Below are 17,539 nucleotides of genomic sequence, written 5' to 3'. Positions count from 1 at the left end.
CACCGACCCAACATTCCCCAACCTTTTCTCCACCCAACCTGTCACCACATATGGATCAGCCAGAAGGCAAGGATCCATTCTCTCCAAAAATCTCACTTCCACCGGGCAAAAAACATCTTTAGACAAGCCTGTTTGAAATGACAAGTTAATAAAGGGTTAATGTGGGGTATTTGGTTAATTACCCTCTTATCCCAAGACACTTCACATAACTATAATATGTCTGCTAAAGAATGGTTCCCTAGATTGTGTACATCTCCCCATTGTGGACACTGCTATATCTGATAGTCAGGAAGGAGAAGCTCTTGTGACACAGTTTGCACTTGAAGGGCCTCTCCTTGGTGTGAACAGTCTGGTGCCTCTTCACATAGTTCACCTCAGCAAAGCGCTTCCCACGCTTGGGCAGGTGTATGGCTTGTCTGTGTCAGTTGCTGACTGGATCCCTGACTTAGTCTCCGTCTCTCTGATGACCACCAGGACGGAGGTTGTTCAGTCCAACTGTCCGCTGGCTGTGTTCTGTGTGGTGGAGTTGACTCGGAGGAAGAGCAACGGCTTCTGATCCAGGGTCCTGGGGCCTCATTTATAAACGTTGCATACATTTATAAATGTATACCCCAAAACATGCGTGCGTCAGTTTTCACGCAAAAGTTGGCATTTATAAACTTCACCTGAGAATGTATTTAGCTTCCTGTCAACTTCCAACCATGCTTACGCACAGTTTCTAGTGGTTGAAGTATTGCATTACAAGCAGGCATATAGCTTAGTATTTTGTGCAAATGGGGAATATGATGACAAGCTTATTCAAACCCCCCAAAAACAGGTCAATACAATAAGATGCAATCATTTGCTGTTAGTGAGAAGAGCGATATATATATTACTTCGTTTTTACATTCTAAAATTGTTAGAAATATTTATATTTCCTATTTAATTTCCATGATCATTGCAGAATAAATTCCACACCTTTTCTGACTGTGATGGTTTCATATTAGCAAAGTAGCCTATAGGCCAACAATGTACCATCTCTCATTTAATTGAACCGACGTTACAGTAGTAAATAGATCAACTATTTCAGACAGTTAATCTTTTGCTTTGAAGTAGACATCTTAGACAAGGTTTCAGAATTCGCGGGCAGTGCAGCATATTTCGGTTCGGGAAAAAGTAAACGCAAAATATTATTGAATTCAAACGATCTGTTTACAGGTCCACAACAATTTGCAATAGTAATTTGCAATAGTTATTTTCTTTCAGAAACTTTCAGATACAGCAAATGTCAGCGTAAAAGTTGAAAATATTTTGCCAACACCTCCAGAGACATTTGATCAAGTTCGCCATTGTTATTTCCTTTAGAAAATACCTTTGCCTAATTCCAATACTTCCAAAGTATACAGCAAATTAGGGCGTTATTGTCACCATAAAAGGTGAATGATGGCCGTTTTTCAGGCAGAGTTTAAATGCTTGTTCACGTGCGCACAGTTTCAGGATGGGTCTGATTTATAACGGGAAACATTAATATGTTCATAAATCTCTATTTTTGTATGTGCACAGTCTTTTCAGAAATGCCGCACACAGATATTAGTGTGGAATGTACACAACGATTACAAATAAGGCCCATGATCCGGGGCCAAGGTTAGTGACCAGCCGCTTCAGAGATCCAGAAATAATTAAGTCAGTCAGCACAGAGTTACTTTTGTATTTAATTTCAACAAAATGGTCATACACTCACATAACTTGAAGTATAGTACTTTTATTGCACAAAACTACACATTTGACAAGTAGAATAACTTTGCTCACTATGGTAACACTTTATCTACAAACAAACAAACTAGTACTAAAGTATGAAAATGTATGCGCTGGATAAGAGCATCTGCTAAATGACTGAAATGTTAATATAAATGTACTACATATCACTATAATCTATACAGTGGGGAGAACAAGTATTTGATACACTGCCGATTTTGCAGGTTTTCCTACTTACAAAGCATGTAGAGGTCTGTAATTTTTATCATAGGTACACTTCAACTGTGAGAGACGGAATCTAAAACAAAAATCCAGAAAATCACATTGTATGATTTTTAAGTAATTAATTTGCATTTTATTGCATGACATAAGTATTTGATCACCTACCAACCAGTAAGAATTCCGGCTCTCACAGACCTGTTAGTTTTTCTTTAAGAAGCCCTCCTGTTCTCCACTCATTACCTGTATTAACTGCACCTGTTTGAACTCGTTACCTGTATAAAAGACACCTGTCCACACACTCAATCAAACAGACTCCAACCTCTCCACAATGGCCAAGACCAGAGAGCTGTGTAAGGACATCAGGGATAACATTGTAGACCTGCACAAGGCTGGGATGGGCTACAGGACAATAGGGAAGCAGCTTGGTGAGAAGGCAACAACTGTTGGCGCAATTATTAGAAAATGGAAGAAGTTCAAGATGACGGTCAATCACCCTCGGTCTGGGGCTCCATGCAAGATCTCACCTCGTGGGGCATCAATGATCATGAGGAAGGTGAGGGATCAGCCCAGAACTACACGGCAGGACCTGGTCAATGACCTGAAGAGAGCTGGGACCACAGTCTCAAAGAAAACCATTAGTAACACACTACGCCGTCATGGATTAAAATCCTGCAGCGCACGCAAGGTCCCCCTGCTCAAGCCAGCGCATGTCCAGGCCCGTCTGAAGTTTGCCAATGACCATCTGGATGATCCAGAGGAGGAATGGGAGAAGGTAATGTGGTCTGATGAGACAAAAATATAGCTTTTTGGTCTAAACTCCACTCGCCGTGTTTGGAGGAAGAAGAAGGATGAGTACAACCCCAAGAACACCATCCCAACCGTGAAGCATGGAGGTGGAAACATCATTCTTTGGCGATGCTTTTCTGCAAAGGGGACAGGACGACTGCACCGTATTGAGGGGAGGATGGATGGGGCCATGTATTGCGAGATTTTGGCCAACAACCTCCTTCCCTCAGTAAGAGCATTGAAGATGGGTCGTGGCTGGGTTTTCCAGCATGACAACGACCCGAAACACACAGGAGGGCAACTAAGGAGTGGCTCCGTAAGAAGCATCTCAAGGTCCTGGAGTGGCCTAGCCAGTCTCCAGACCTGAACCCATTAGAAAATCTTTGGAGGGAGCTGAATGTCCGTATTGCCCAGCAACAGCCCCGAAACCTGAAGGATCTGAGAAGGTCTGTATGGAGGAGTGGGCCAAAATTCCTGCTGCAGTGTGTGCAAACCTGGTCAAGACCTACAGGAAACGTATGATCTGTGTAATTGCAAACAAAGGTTTCTGTACCAAATATTAATTTCTGCTTTTCTGATGTATCAAATACTTATGTCATGCAATAAAATGCAAATTAATTACTTAAAAATCATACAATGTGATTTTCTGAATTTTTTTTTAGATTCCGTCTCTCAGAGTTGAAGTGTACCAATGATAAAAATTACAGACCTCTACATGCTTTGTAAGTAGGAAAACCTGCAAAATTGGCAGTGTATCAAATACTTGTTCTCCCCACTGTATATGGGCCGTGTGTATCCTGAGGTAGCTCCTCTCTGAGAACCTCTTCCCGCAGTGTGTACAGGCGAACGGCTTCTCTCCCTTGTGGACCTTCAAGTGCATCTTCAGCTGGTGCTGGTGGGAGAACCTCTTCTCACACTGGGGCAGCTGTAGGATTTCTCCCCTGTGTGGACTCTCTGGTGCCTCTTCAGGCTGGACGAGTGGGAGAAACTGGCCCCGCACAGGTGGCAGCTGAATGGTTTCTCCCCTGTGTGGACCCTCAGGTGCCTCTTCAGGTTGGAAGAGTCAGAGAAACTGGCCCGGCACAGGTGGCAGCCAAATGGTTTCTCCCCCGTGTGCATCCTCTGGTGGATCTCCACCTGTTTGGGGAAACTGAAGGCTTTCCCACAGAACGAACACGGGAAGCGCTTCTCTTTGCCACCGGATCTACTGATAGCATTACTACTACTGTCATTTGTCAATGAGCTTGTGTAGCCATTTAGTGTTGAGGCACTGGCATTGTCTGAGGTCTGGTTTAACATTAGGAGAGTGTGAGGAGGCCGAAGGCCAGGGAGTGTCTGTGTTGTCGCAGGGTCCATGTTCCAGTTGATAGATCCTATAGAAGGCAGGCTGAAGGCAGCACCTGTTAGGGGGTTAACCTGAGGCACCATCAGTCTCTCTGAATCACAACTATAGGAGCAGGACGGAGCATTGCTAACCGAGTCTGTGTCTGTTCTCATACGGACACCTCCCTGCCCCCGAAGACCAAATCTATGCCTCGCCCTGGTCTCAGCCAGTCTGTTGTCATGGAGACTAAGTTCGGTTGTTGTTTTGTGTTCAGCTGTCAGTTTCTGGTTGTGGTTAACATTGTTGTTTCCCAGCCCAGAGTTGAGGACGCTGTCCCATCCACTGACCTCCACTATGTCGCTTCTGGACCTGGCCTGCTCAGTGATGATATCCCCTGGGCCCTTGGCTGCACCAGTCTGGGTCTGGGAATCCAAGATGGCTGCCCAGTCTCCTCTGTTAGCCTCCAGCCAACCACCTAGAGGAAGAGGTTAGAAAATAGACTAAAAACATGCTAATTTTTTTGTCAACAAGTTCATACATTATAGTGTTTTTGTATGTTAACATAAGTTCTATTGATTTTATTTTATGAATGAAGAAAAAACTATTGCCAGGTGCATCACTATTCCCATTGGTGATATATTACTGTGTGTAGGCTAAAGATGGGTTGGTTGTTTAGCAACAAAACCGACGGGGTTGGCTTAGATTGTTGACAACATGTAAGCTATATTTTGTCTCCAATGTTTATTGACAACATAAATACATTTGCACAATAAGCACTTGTTGTCTCTCAAATACATCGTTACAGTTGTTGGTTAGATAGCGAATTTTTTTCCTTATTAGCATAGACATGACATCAGTCAAAACACCTCAAAACAAGACATGGCATCAAGAACAAGATAAAACTAGCTGAAACGAGCCACCTACGATTCCCCAAATGGCAGCTTATTGTCATTGTTGCTAGCTATCTGGCCATCCAGAATCACAACATCACACGGACTTCTGCCCCATCGCACACATCGTTTTCGTGACGTTGACAGCTAACCCGTCTATATGCATTTCTCCCTTACCTTGCTCCCCCATCTTTAGTCCACTCAGCAGATCAATGCTCTCTGGTCTGTCTTCTATTGTCTCCTCTTTGACTAGCAGCAGATCAGGCTTCCCATCCTCCATGTCTACTGACTGTAAGAGATACAGAGTAAGAGGATATGAGCACCCTGCTATGGAGCATCTTCTGATTGGGCAATTAGGGATTGCTATGAGTACTATGCAAACATGTTAGTTAATTTGATTACTTTACACTCTTTAATGGTTTGATAATTCAAAGGCATGGTCTCACACTTAAGACAAAATGAATCAAGACCTGGGCCCGTATCCACAAAGAGTCTCAGAGTAGGAGTGCTGATCTAGGATCTTTCCATATAATCTTATTCATTATGATCTAAAAGGCAAAACTGATCCTAGATCAGCACTCCTGCTCTGAGATGCTTTGTGGATACGGGCCCTGACCTAATACCATTCAGACAGTAGTTCACAGTGGGCTCACCTCAGTGAGACTGTGTGTGGTCCTGTGCTGCTCAGCTGGTTCCTCAGTGGGTTCAGGAGGAGGTGTAGTCTGGTTGTCCTCCATGACCATGGTCCCCTCAGGGTTCCCCAAACCCTCCTCACACCCCTCCTCCTTCATCAGCAGCACCTCTGGACCCTCCTCCTAGAAGAGACAGGTGACACAGATTACACAGACATACAGTGAAGGAAAAAAGTATTTGATCCCCTGCTGATTTTGTAAGTTTGCCCTCTGACAAAGAAATGATTGGTCTATAATTTTAATGGTAGGTTTATTTGAACAGTGAGAGACAGAATAACAACAACAAAATCCAGAAAAACGCATGTCAAAAATGTTATAAATTGATTTGCATTTTAATGAGGGAAATAAGAATTTGACCCCCTCTCAATCAGAAAGATTTCTGGCTCCCAGGTGTCTTTTATACAGGTAACGAGCTGAGATTAGGAGCACACTCTTAAAGGGAGTGCTCCTAATCTCAGCTTGTTACCTGTATAAAAGACACCTATCCACAGAAGCAATCAATCAATCAGATTCCAAACTCTCCACCATGGCCAAGACCAAAGAGCTCTCCAAGGATGTCAGGGACAAGATTGTAGACCTACACAAGGCTGGAATGGGCTACAAGACCATCGCCAAGCAGCTTGGTGAGAAGGTGACAACAGTTGGTGTGATTATTCGCAAATGGAAGAAACACAAAAAACCTGTCAATCTCCCTCGGCCTGGGGCTCCATGCAAGATCTCACCTCGTGGAGTTGCAATGATCATGAGAACGGTGAGGAATCAGCCCAGAACTACACGGGACGATCTTGTCAATGATCTCAAGGCAGCTGGGACCATAGTCACCAAGAAAACAATTGGTAACACACTACGCCGTGAAGGACTGAAATCCTGCAGCGCCCGCAAGGTCCCCCTGCTCAAGAAAGCACATATACAGGGCCGTCTGAAGTTTGCCAATGAACATCTGAATGATTCAGAGGAGAACTGGGTGAAAGTGTTGTGGTCAGATGAGACCAAAGTTGAGCTCTTTGGCATCAACTCAACTCACCGTGTTTGGAGGAGGAGGAATGCTGCCTATGACCCCAAGAACACCATCCCCACCGTCAAACATGGAGGTGGAAACATTATGCTTTGGGGGTGTTTTTCTGCTAAGGGGACAGGACAACTTCACCGCATCAAAGAGACGATGGACATGGCCATGTACCGTCAAATCTTGGGTGAGAACCTCCTTCCCTCAGCCAGGGCATTGAAAATGGGTCGTGGATGGGTATTCCAGCATGACAATGACCCAAAACACACGGCCAAGGCAACAAAGGAGTGGCTCAAGAAGAGGCACATTAAGGTCCTGGAGTGGCCTAGCCAGTCTCCAGACCTTAATCCCATAGAACATCTGTGGAGGGAGCTGAAGGTTCGAGTTGCCAAACGTCAGCCTCGAAACCTTAATGACTTGTAGAAGATCTGCAAAGAGGAGTGGAACAGAATCCCTCCTGAGATGTGTGCAAACCTGGTGGCCAAGTACAAGAAACGTCTGACCTCTGTGATTGCCAACAAGGGTTTTGCCACCAAGTACTAAGTCATATTTTGCAGAGGGGTCAAATACTTATTTCCCTCATTAAAATGCAAATCAATTTATAACATTTTTGACATGCGTGTTTCTGGATTTTTTGATTGTTATTCTGTCTCTCACTGTTCAAATAAACCTACCATTAAAATTATAGACTGATCATTTCTTTGTCAGTGGGCAAACGTACAAAATCAGCAGGGGATCAAATACTTTTTTTCCCCCTCACTGTACACTCCCTCAGGTACGTACACACTCACACACAGATAATAAACACACTTTCAACATGGAGTGTTTACCCATCCCCACTATGTTTGAGTCCTGAGAATTACTTCATTGTTGTTAAACCCATCATGGTGGACATAAATGTTGTTGTGGGTAAAAATAAGTCAGCTATGATAAGTCAAAAGTCATCATCAGACGAATCTGACAAAACTATTGTGACGTGTACAGTAGGTGTTTGTTAGTGTGGGGGTATGTGTAGGTATATTTAGTAAGTCTATAATGGTTATAAAGCGCTGTCTGGTGTATGCAGAATAGGGTGAGATCAGATGTGATGTACAGTGGGGACAAAAAGTATTTAGTCAGCCACCAATTGTGCAAGTTCTCCCACATAAAAAGATGAGAGAGGCCTGTAATTTTCATCATAGGTACATGTCAACTATGACAGACAAATTTAGATTTTTTTTTCTAGAAAATCACATTGTAGGATTTTTTATGAATTTATTTGCAAATTATGGTGGAAAATAAGTATTCGGTCACCTACAAACAAGCAAGATTTCTGGCTCTCACAGACCTGTAACTTCTTCTTTAAGAGGCTCCTCTGTCCTCCACTCGTTACCTGTATTAATGGCACCTGTTTGAACTTGTTATCAGTATAAAAGACACCTATCCACAACCTCAAACAGTCACACTACAAACTCCACTATGGCCAAGACCAAAGAGCTGTCAAAGGACACCAGAAACAAAATTGTAGACCTGCACCAGGCTGGGAAGACTGAATCTGCAATAGGTAAGCAGCTTGGTTTGAAGAAATCAACTGTGGGAGCAATTATTAGGAAATGGAAGACATACAAGACTACTGATAATCTCCCTCGATCTGGGGCTCCACGCAAGATCTCACCCCGTGGGGTCAAAATGATCACAAGAATGGTGAGCAAAAATCCCAGAACCACACGGGGGGACCTAGTGAATGACCTGCAGAGAGCTGGGACCAAAGTAACAAAGCCTACCATCAGTAACACTACGCCGCCAGGGACTCAAATCCTGCAGTGCCAGACGTGTCCCCCTGCTTAAGCCAGTACATGTCCAGGCCCGTCTGAAATTTGCTAGAGTGCATTTGGATGATCCAGAAGAGGATTGGGAGAATGTCATATGGTCAGATGAAACCAAAATATAACTTTTTGGTAAAAACTCAACTCGTCATGTTTGGAGGACAAAGAATGCTGAGTTGCATCCAAAGAACACCATACCTACTGTGACGCATGGGGGTGGAAACATCATGCTATTATTATTATTATTATTATTATTATTATTATTATTATTATGCTTTGGGGCTGTTTTTCTGCAAAGGGACCAGGACGACTGATCCGTGTAAAGGAAAGAATAAATGGGGCCATGTATCGTGAGATTTTGAGTGAAAACCTCCTTCCATCAGCAAGGGCATTGAAGATGAAACGTGGCTGGGTCTTTCAGCATGACAATGATCCCAAACACACCGCCCGGGCAACGAAGGAGTGGCTTCGTAAGAAGCATTTCAAGGTCCTGGAGTGGCCTACAGTCTCCAGATCTCAACCCCATAGAAAATCTTTGGAGGGAGTTGAAAGTCTGTGTTGCCCAGCGACAGCCCCAAAACGTTGCCAACAAAGGGTATGTAACAAAGTATTGAGAAACTTTTGTTATTGACCAAACACTTATTTTCCACCATAATTTGCAAATAAATTCATTTAAAATCCTACAATGTGATTTTCAGATTTTTTTTTCTCATTTTGTCTGTCATAGTTGACGTGTACCTATGATGAAAATTACAGGCCTCTCATCTTTTTAAGTGGGAGAACATGCACAATTGGTGGCTGACTAAATACTTTTTTCCCCACTGTATACTAAAGAGAGTTTCAATGAAAGTCTTAGAATGAAAAGTCCCATTTTGTGTTTATTAAAAATAAAGAAGTGTACACCATTTGAAAAACACACATACATGTCTCACTAACAATATGCATGAACTTGATAAACGGCATTCATTTTCTCATTAAAAATGTATTGGGGGGGATTAATTAGTTGAATGGAAGTAATGAAATAGGCATTTGAGAACATCATATAGCCTACACCAGGAGTCTCCAACCTTTTCTAGCATGAGAGCTACTTTTAAAAAATGAAACATGTCGTCGCAAGCTACTATTTTTTTCCTATCTTTCAAATAAGCACATTCTTCTCCTCTCCCCTGCAACTCTTCCCTTAGTGTATGAAAAAAGTAGTGTTTTCTGTCAATATACCTGATAAATTCATGGTTAATAAAATCTGTGATTATGTTCTGTTATATTTTTCCTGGTTTAGATTTGTTTTGATTTTATACTCTTACAATTAAAGTAGAAAAACAACGGAATTGGATCTTCTGAGTCCATGCCAATGCTTAAATCATCTCAGAATACTTGTATATTTTTTTGGTCTGGAAGAAAACTAAAAATATGTATTTTTGAGTGTATTTCCCCTTTAATTGCGCATCTAGCGAGTGAGGATTGTGCCATCTAGGGATGGTTCTGTACTGCTGCTGCTCATTTCATGGCAAAGTTAGCAAATAACAAAGAATAGATCCAAATTATATACTTACTCATGATATACTTCTGCCAGGTACTTTGCAATTAACATTTAATTGAGGTTTTGGGGAAAGTATTTCACACAATATGTAACAGACTTTTTAGGCTTATACAGTGCCTTCGGAAAGTATTCAGACCGCTTGAATTTTTCCACATTTTGTTACGTTACAGCCTTATTCTAAAATTGATTAAATTGTTTTTTTCCCTCATCAATCTATTCAGATCCTTTACTCAGTACTTTGTTGAAGCACCTTTGGCAGCGGTTACAGCATCAAGACTATTTGGGTATGACGCTACAAGCTTTGCACACCTGTATTTGGGGAGTTTCTCCCATTATTCTCTGCAGATCCTCTCAAGCTCTCTCAGGTTGGATGGGGAGCGTCGCTGCAGAGCTATTTTCAGGTCTCTCCAGAGATGTTCGATCGGGTTCAAGTCCAGGCTCTGGCTGGGCCACTCAAAGACATTCAGAGACCTGTCCCGAAGCCACTCCTGCATTGTCTTGGCTGTGTGCTTAGGGTCGTTGTCCTGTTGAAAGGTAAACCTTCACCCCAGTCTGAGGTCCTGAGCACTCTGGAGCAGGTTTTCATCAAGGATATCTTGTACTTTATTCCGTTCATCTTTGCCTTGATCCTGACTAGTCTCCCAGTCCCTGCTACTGAAAAACATCCCCACAGCATGATGCTGCCACCACCATGCTTCACCGTAGGGATGGTGCCATGTTTCCTCCAGACGTGACGCTTGGCATTCAGGCCAAAAGAGTTCAATCTTGGTTTCATCAGACCAGAGAATCTTGTTTCTCATGGTCTGAGAGTCCAGGTGCCTTTTGGCAAACTCCAACCGGGCTGTCATGTGCCTTTTACTGAGGAGTGGCTTCTGTCTGGCCACTCTACCATTAAGGCTTGATTGGTGGAGTGCTGCAGAGATGGTTGTCCTTCTGGATGTTTCTCCCATCTCCACAGAGGAACTCTAGAGCTGACCAAGGCCCTTCTCCCCCGATTGCTCAGTTTGGCCGGGCGGCCAGCTCTAAGAAAGAGTCTTGGTGGTTCCAAACTTCTTCCATTTAAGAATGATGGAGGCCACTGTTTTTGGGTACCCTTCCCCAGATCTGTGCCTCTACACAATCCTATCTACGGTCAATTCCTTCGACCTCATGGCTTGGTTTTTGCTCTGACGTGCACTGTCAACTGTGGGACCTTATATATAGACAGGTGTGCACCCTTCCAAATCATGTCCAATCAATTGAATTTACCACAGGTGGACTCCAATCAAGTTGTAGAACATCTCAAGGATGATCAATGGAAACAGGATGCACCTGAGCTCAATTTCGAGTCTATTAGCAAAAGGTCTGAATACTTATCTAAATAAGGTATTTCGGTTGATTAATTTTAATACATTTGCTAAAATTACAAAAAAACTGTTTTCGCTTCGTCATTAAGGGGCAATGTGTGTAGATTGCTGAGGAATTTTATTTATTTAATCCATTTTAGAATAAGGCTGTAACGTAACAAAATGAATGTGGAAAAAGTCAAGGGGTCTGAATACTTTCCGAAGGCAACGTATATGCCTTTTTATAAACTGGGTGATTCGAGCCCTGAATGCTGATTGGCTCATACCATGTGTATGACAAAACATAAATTTTTACTGCTCTAATTATGTTAGTAACCAGTTTATAATAGCAATAAGGCACCTCAGGGGTTTGTGGTATATGGCCAATATACCACGGCTAAGGGCTGTATCCAGGCACTCCGCGTTGCGTCGTGCTTAGAACAGCCCTTAGCCGTGGTATATTGGCTATATATCACACACCTTTGTGCCTTATTGCTTAAATATATCACACAATGTCTGGATGCAATATTCTACCCAGGAATATTCAACACTGAAATCTGTTAATCTCCTTATACCAAATGCATCTGTGGGTATTTTCTACTGACAACAATTAAAATTAATCTTTGTCTTTAGTGAAGGGTTTGATCTCAAGTCCGAAGCTATCAAGTGGAATGGTTATTTTCTATGTTTCTATTGAGTGGAATGTTTTTTCTGCTGGTGTATCCTGAGGTAGGTCCTCTCTGAGAACCTCTTCTCACACAGGGGGCAGCTGTACGGTTTCTCCCCTGTGTGGACCCGCTGGTGCCTCTTCAGGTCACCAGCCTGGGCGAAACGCATGTGACATTGGGTACAGCTGTAGGGTTTTTCCCCTGTGTGGACCATCTGGTGCCTCTTCAGGTGGCCACCCTGGGTGAAGCGCATATGACACTGTGTACAACTGAAGGGTTTCTCCCCTGTGTGGACCCTCTGGTGGATCTCCACCTTCTGGAGGCAGCTGAATCCTTTGTTACAGAACATGCAGAAGAACCGTTTCTCTTTACTATTGCCTGATGTGACTCCCCCTCCCTGAGCCTGGGCTCTAGCCCTGTCATTTGAGTTCAATACCTGATCAAAAAGGACGTGGCCGTGTGAATCGGAAGGCCCCATCGACGTGGACACTGGGTCGTAATCCCTGAGCATGTGTAAAGGGGAGTGGGTAACGACATTTGGATTTGTCTCTAAGCTTTCCCTGTAATCTAAGAAATCTCTGCCCTGTGAGTGTCTGTCTCCTAGGTGACTATCTGCATTCCATGTGGGAGGAACGTGGCCCTCCACTTTCACAGTCACTTAATCTACAACCAGACCCTCCCCTTTCTTATCTAGGCACCCTTCAGAGTATACACTACTACTGTACTGGTTCCAGTCCCCTCTAGACAGATCAGTCTGTCTCTCTAAACCCAAGGGCATGTTGCCAGGGTCCATCTCTGTAGCGTAAGAACAAGATGGATCATCACCTCCAGTGTCTAACGCGTCACCATCCACACGGGAATGAACCGTCCTCTGGCGAAACATTGGTAAATACTCTGAGCCAGGAGCAGGGTGACTGCCCAGGGGCCCCAGCCTCTCTGGGTCTGATCTGTGGTCAGATCCTGAGTGTAAGAGCCTGTGTGTTACAGTTAAAGTGTTGGTGTCTGTCTCTGTCTTGAGGACGGTGTTCAGCGTTCCACTGACCTCCGTGATGCTGCGTCGGGTTCTGGGCTGCACTGAGGCGGTGGTGGGGTCCTCCATGGCTACAGGGGGCGCTTCAGATGCTCCAGTCTGGATCTCTCTGCTGTGCCGTGGGTCCTCCTCTACTTCAGACCTGTCCTGCTTGACCCCAGGACCTGCATCTGCAGACTGACACAAGAAGAGAGGAGGTTATTACCGGTAAATGAGTTGAATTGTATAACAATGTCGTAGTGAAGTCTCACAATCTCCCCTATGGCAGATAAATAAGGATGTACATGTAAGCAAGTGAATAGGTGAGGGGAGCCTTTCTGAACTAAACGGGCCACATTTGATTTACAAAGTAATTGTAGTTTTTAATGCAACACTACTGTCTTCCACTAACCTCTATGTCGATAACGTGCTGGGTTGAGGTTCCACTTCCCTCATCAACAGTGATTGGTTGGTCATCTCTCCATGTATTGTGTCCCGCTGGCTTCACAAAGCTCTTGTGGCCTCCAGTTAGATGTCCTTCACCTGAGAAAGTGATTGGGGGAAAATAGGTGTTTAGGTTAGCTACTGTCTGCTCAACGGTAAAGACCCTTTTCTGTGTTTGCAAATATAATAATAATAATAATTATAATAATTATTATAATAATATAATATGCCATTTAGCAGACGCTTTTATCCAAAGCTACTTACAGTCGTGCGTGCATACATTTTTTTTTGTGTATGGGTGGTCCTGGGGATCGAACCCACTACCTTGGCGTTACAAGCGCCGTGCTCTACCAGCTGAGCTACAGAGGACCACACAACATGAGGGCGAAGAGTGCAATTTGGTTGCAGAACACAGGGAGTTCTCATAGAACGCCAGGGGAAAAAACAATTTACATGTTGCTTATGAGTGCATTTCACAGTACTTTGGTATTTATATTGGATTTTAATTGGACCCCTAGAGGGCATAATTCTTCCTGATATGTATTACCTGTAGGTGTCGAGGCAGTCAGCCTAGCCGGTAGGATTAACCGAAATGTCAGTTATTTTTCGGTTTTTAAACAACTAATTGACCAACATCTGTTCAATTATTTGAATTCCATTTAGTTCGGGTTTTTTTCTGTGAGCTCCATGTGCAGTTTCTGTAGAGAGAAATCAGATCAAGCCTGAACTGTGCAATATAGTAGGGAGTTGTAGTTTCCAACACGCCAACATTATACATAGTTTAGCTCTGAAAATGTGCTAATTAACTACAATGACCATAATCTATTTCGCACCAGCTTAAACTTGTCTGGTCTGTGTGGAGCAGACGTGGAGACTGAAAGCCAATTTATGCTTGATCCGAAAAATGGAGGGTGTGACGCAATTACGGAGCCTCCAGAGGCATGCAGAGGCCAAATCAAGCTCCATATCGCATCGCCGTGGGCCTCTCAAAATGTTGTAACAATGCGGAGGGTTCCATATAGCTCCGCATTGACATGATTGGTTGACGGAAGGTGGTGGCGGTACGTCCTGTATAAACACAAACTCACTTCCTTGACAACTTCCTTCACAATAGCTCTGCTCCGATAAGCGCAAGAGGTATGAAAGCCCTAACTTCTGCAGAGGCTGCATCGCATTAAATGCTGTACTGCCACTTCAGGTGTCGGATTGACCATGCAGAACCTTTGAGAGAAGCGAGAACGTGCAATCGAGAGGGCTTGAAAGCAGTTGCTTGGCAAGCCTGAAAATACATGATCTGAGTGATTGATAGTTGGTATTCAGCAGTCAATAAAGTATGACTTATTTACTTTGAATTATTACTAAAATTGTGATTTTGTCATACAGCATTGGCAGACGATGAGTTGAAATGAAATAATAGTCATCAAATAAAACATATTTTATTAAAGTAAAGTAATGTGAATAAGCAGTAATGGGCAGTCACTACCATCATGGGTATTTTATTAATTGTTTTATTCTGTGTTATATCATTCAACCCACATAATGCATAGCGCATTTGTAATAAAAAAAAAATAAGTAAACGAAATCGGTGATACGTTTTTTATAATCGAACCGAAACCAAATCGACCTCAAAAGCACATTGTTCAGCACTGCCAGCCTGTAATACACTCATGTCCCCGGTGGACCGACTCGTACATAGGGGGGGGGGGGGGGGGGGGGGGAATGGTGGAAATATGCGTAATGTCTTAATAAAAAAATAATAATGCTACTTCCTGATATTGCGGTCCGCATTCAGCCAGAGGTAGACAGACTCACTTGGTGTGCAACATCCGAAAGTTGTCCGATTTTCTTTTGTATTTATTAGGACAGTACGCACATTTCGTCCGTGTTTTCCCCACTGACGAGCCATTAAATCAAAGTTAAGGAGGAAACTGAAGCCTTTGCAGCCTGAATGGAGGCTGTTTTATGTACGAGCCGGTCCATGGGGGACAAGTGTATTGCTGGCTGAATACATTAAAGTCGGTTGTAAGATGACAAACGATATAAAAGGCCGGTTGGGCTAGGCTAAATGTACCTCTTGCCATTCCTCTGCATCGGTCAAGGATCTTGACACTACTGGGACGACTGGCGAGGGCGCGTTCTCGCATTATCCTCTCTGCGCGCTCCCGTGCCACCTTCAGTTCCAGTAGCTGTAGTTTCCTCCGCAATCCCCTGTTTTCTTTCTGGCTTTGAGAAATTTCCAAACGAAACACTGCATAGTCGTCGTCTACGACTTTACAGATCTCTGCCACGGCTGCATTCGCTAGCACCTCCATAATGGAGGCTATTTGAGTGTGAAAAACCATACAGTTAACGTTAGCCATTTTTAGCTAACGTTACCTAGATAGCATCTATAAACAAAGCCCCGTCACCAACGCGAATTAAACACTGCCTGGGGTAGTTATGTGATGCTGTGCAGTTAAAGACGTCATATTTTGAGTTCCAGAGTGTTAATAAACGTCTAAATAACATCAATATAAACGCTGGTTTCTGGTCACTGTTCACTTCCGTTCTTATTCTTTAAAGTTTTATGGCCGACTACTGTACGGGGTCTTATTCTTAGATATTATTGCGGTCCGCAAACAAATGCTAAAGGTGCATGCCGCCACCTACTGTAGTGGCTGTATATATCAGCCCAAATAATAAACAAAATAAAAATAAACAACAACAAAACTCAATTTACTCCTTTATTCAGATTCAACTGCCAAAGCCCATTCCTACAGGCTCTGGGGCCTGAGAAGGAAGAGCATCTTCGGACATTATTCTTTGCAATGTTTTGGCAGTGAAGTCCTGGAAACCCCAAAACCTTTCAGCTCCAGTTTCTTTGACTTTTTGTTCGTTTATGAGTACAATTAATCATATGTTTGATAAACACCCTAAAATCCACCTTCTTCACAATCAGCATATCAGTTTCCCTTAACTATTGAACAACACTCAATCTCCACAGTCTCCGGAGCATCCACCGCCATATCTTCAGCTCCCCTCTCTCATTCAACTATTTCACGTGCCTCCATGTAGGAAACCTGCTGTATAGCCCTGACCCTTGCCACTTCATACTCCTTTACCCTAACCAGTCACTCCGGGAAATTGGGAACGTGGTTGCCATCACAATTACAACATCGTACACCCTCAGATTCTTCAACAACATTCCTTCGGCACACACTTGATACATGTCCATACCTTTTGCAATTCCGGCAAAACAGCGACTTGGACACAAAAGATCTCACCACATATATATAACATATCCCATCTTCACATGTGAAGGGAGATACTCTTCATCAAACATCAATAATACCGACAGGCTTTCTTCTTTTCCCCCATCCACTACACGGTTCAGCCGGCGTGCTCCAACTACTCCAACTACTCGTAAACCACGAGGCCTCCACATCCAACGCGACGCCAGAGATGACACCTTTTAACAGTGCTCTGCTACAAAAATCAAAACTCTCCACTTCATAAGTCAACAGTTTATCGATCCTTAATGCCTTTTCCTTCTGCTCTTTCAACACACAAGAAATCCAAACAAAACCACTTCTGGTCACTCTGACTGACTCCACCTTTCACAATGCATCACTTACCATCCTTGATACTTCAAACGGATCTCCCAAAAATGCATCATTGTTAGTGAACCTTACTCCAACCAGAAACCTATACTCCTCAACAATTTTAGCCCTTTCTGTTCCATTTTCCTTTATCACTGTCTTCCACCAAACTGTAAGGATCCACTCTCTCCACAAATCTCACCCCCACTTGGCCAGAATCATCCTTTATGTGCTCGGAATGAGGCCCGAAGTCGGCAGTCCTCACCGCGGGTACGTCATCCACGCTCCCGCCAGGTTCCATCTCCGAGCTACTAGAGCACGCATCCCTCTTTTTACACTTGTCGCCAACCTTCCTTACCACTCCGCTTCCCTCTACACTTAAATCATTCTCGGCTGTCATCACCACACCTGGCACCGCAATTGATTCACCCTCACTCTTCATGTTCAATTTCCTTCTCTAGCTCTTCCAGAAGTTGTGTAATCCTCTATTCCATATTCACTCAGGACATATTTCAC

General features: G+C 43.5%; 1 protein-coding gene and 1 pseudogene across 2 annotated transcripts; both read right to left on the bottom strand.

Annotated features, from left to right (window-relative positions):
* Window positions 1-486: 486 nt before the first annotated feature.
* LOC311110415 lies at window positions 487-15,995 on the bottom strand (annotated as a pseudogene). Its single transcript, XR_014615149.1, has 7 exons — window positions 15,517-15,995; window positions 13,414-13,544; window positions 13,035-13,199; window positions 5,610-5,771; window positions 5,134-5,245; window positions 3,519-4,541; window positions 487-565 (listed from the first exon to the last, which is right to left on the bottom strand). The product of XR_014615149.1 is annotated as an uncharacterized misc_RNA (transcript).
* LOC311110410 (uncharacterized protein) lies at window positions 12,015-12,470 on the bottom strand (the record flags this gene model as incomplete). The annotated part of the gene is made up of 1 exon (XM_084188958.1): window positions 12,015-12,470. One exon carries the CDS (start codon window positions 12,468-12,470, stop codon window positions 12,015-12,017), a length of 456 nt encoding a protein of 151 aa, XP_084045084.1.
* Window positions 15,996-17,539: the final 1,544 nt, after the last annotated feature.

This window comes from Coregonus lavaretus (assembly GCF_964263955.1).
Source record: "Coregonus lavaretus genome assembly, contig: SUPER_35_unloc_5, whole genome shotgun sequence".
Classification (NCBI taxonomy): Eukaryota; Metazoa; Chordata; class Actinopteri; order Salmoniformes; family Salmonidae; genus Coregonus; species Coregonus lavaretus.
Note: the sequence above shows the minus strand (reverse complement) of the source record. Positions and strands in the feature narration are given on the sequence as shown.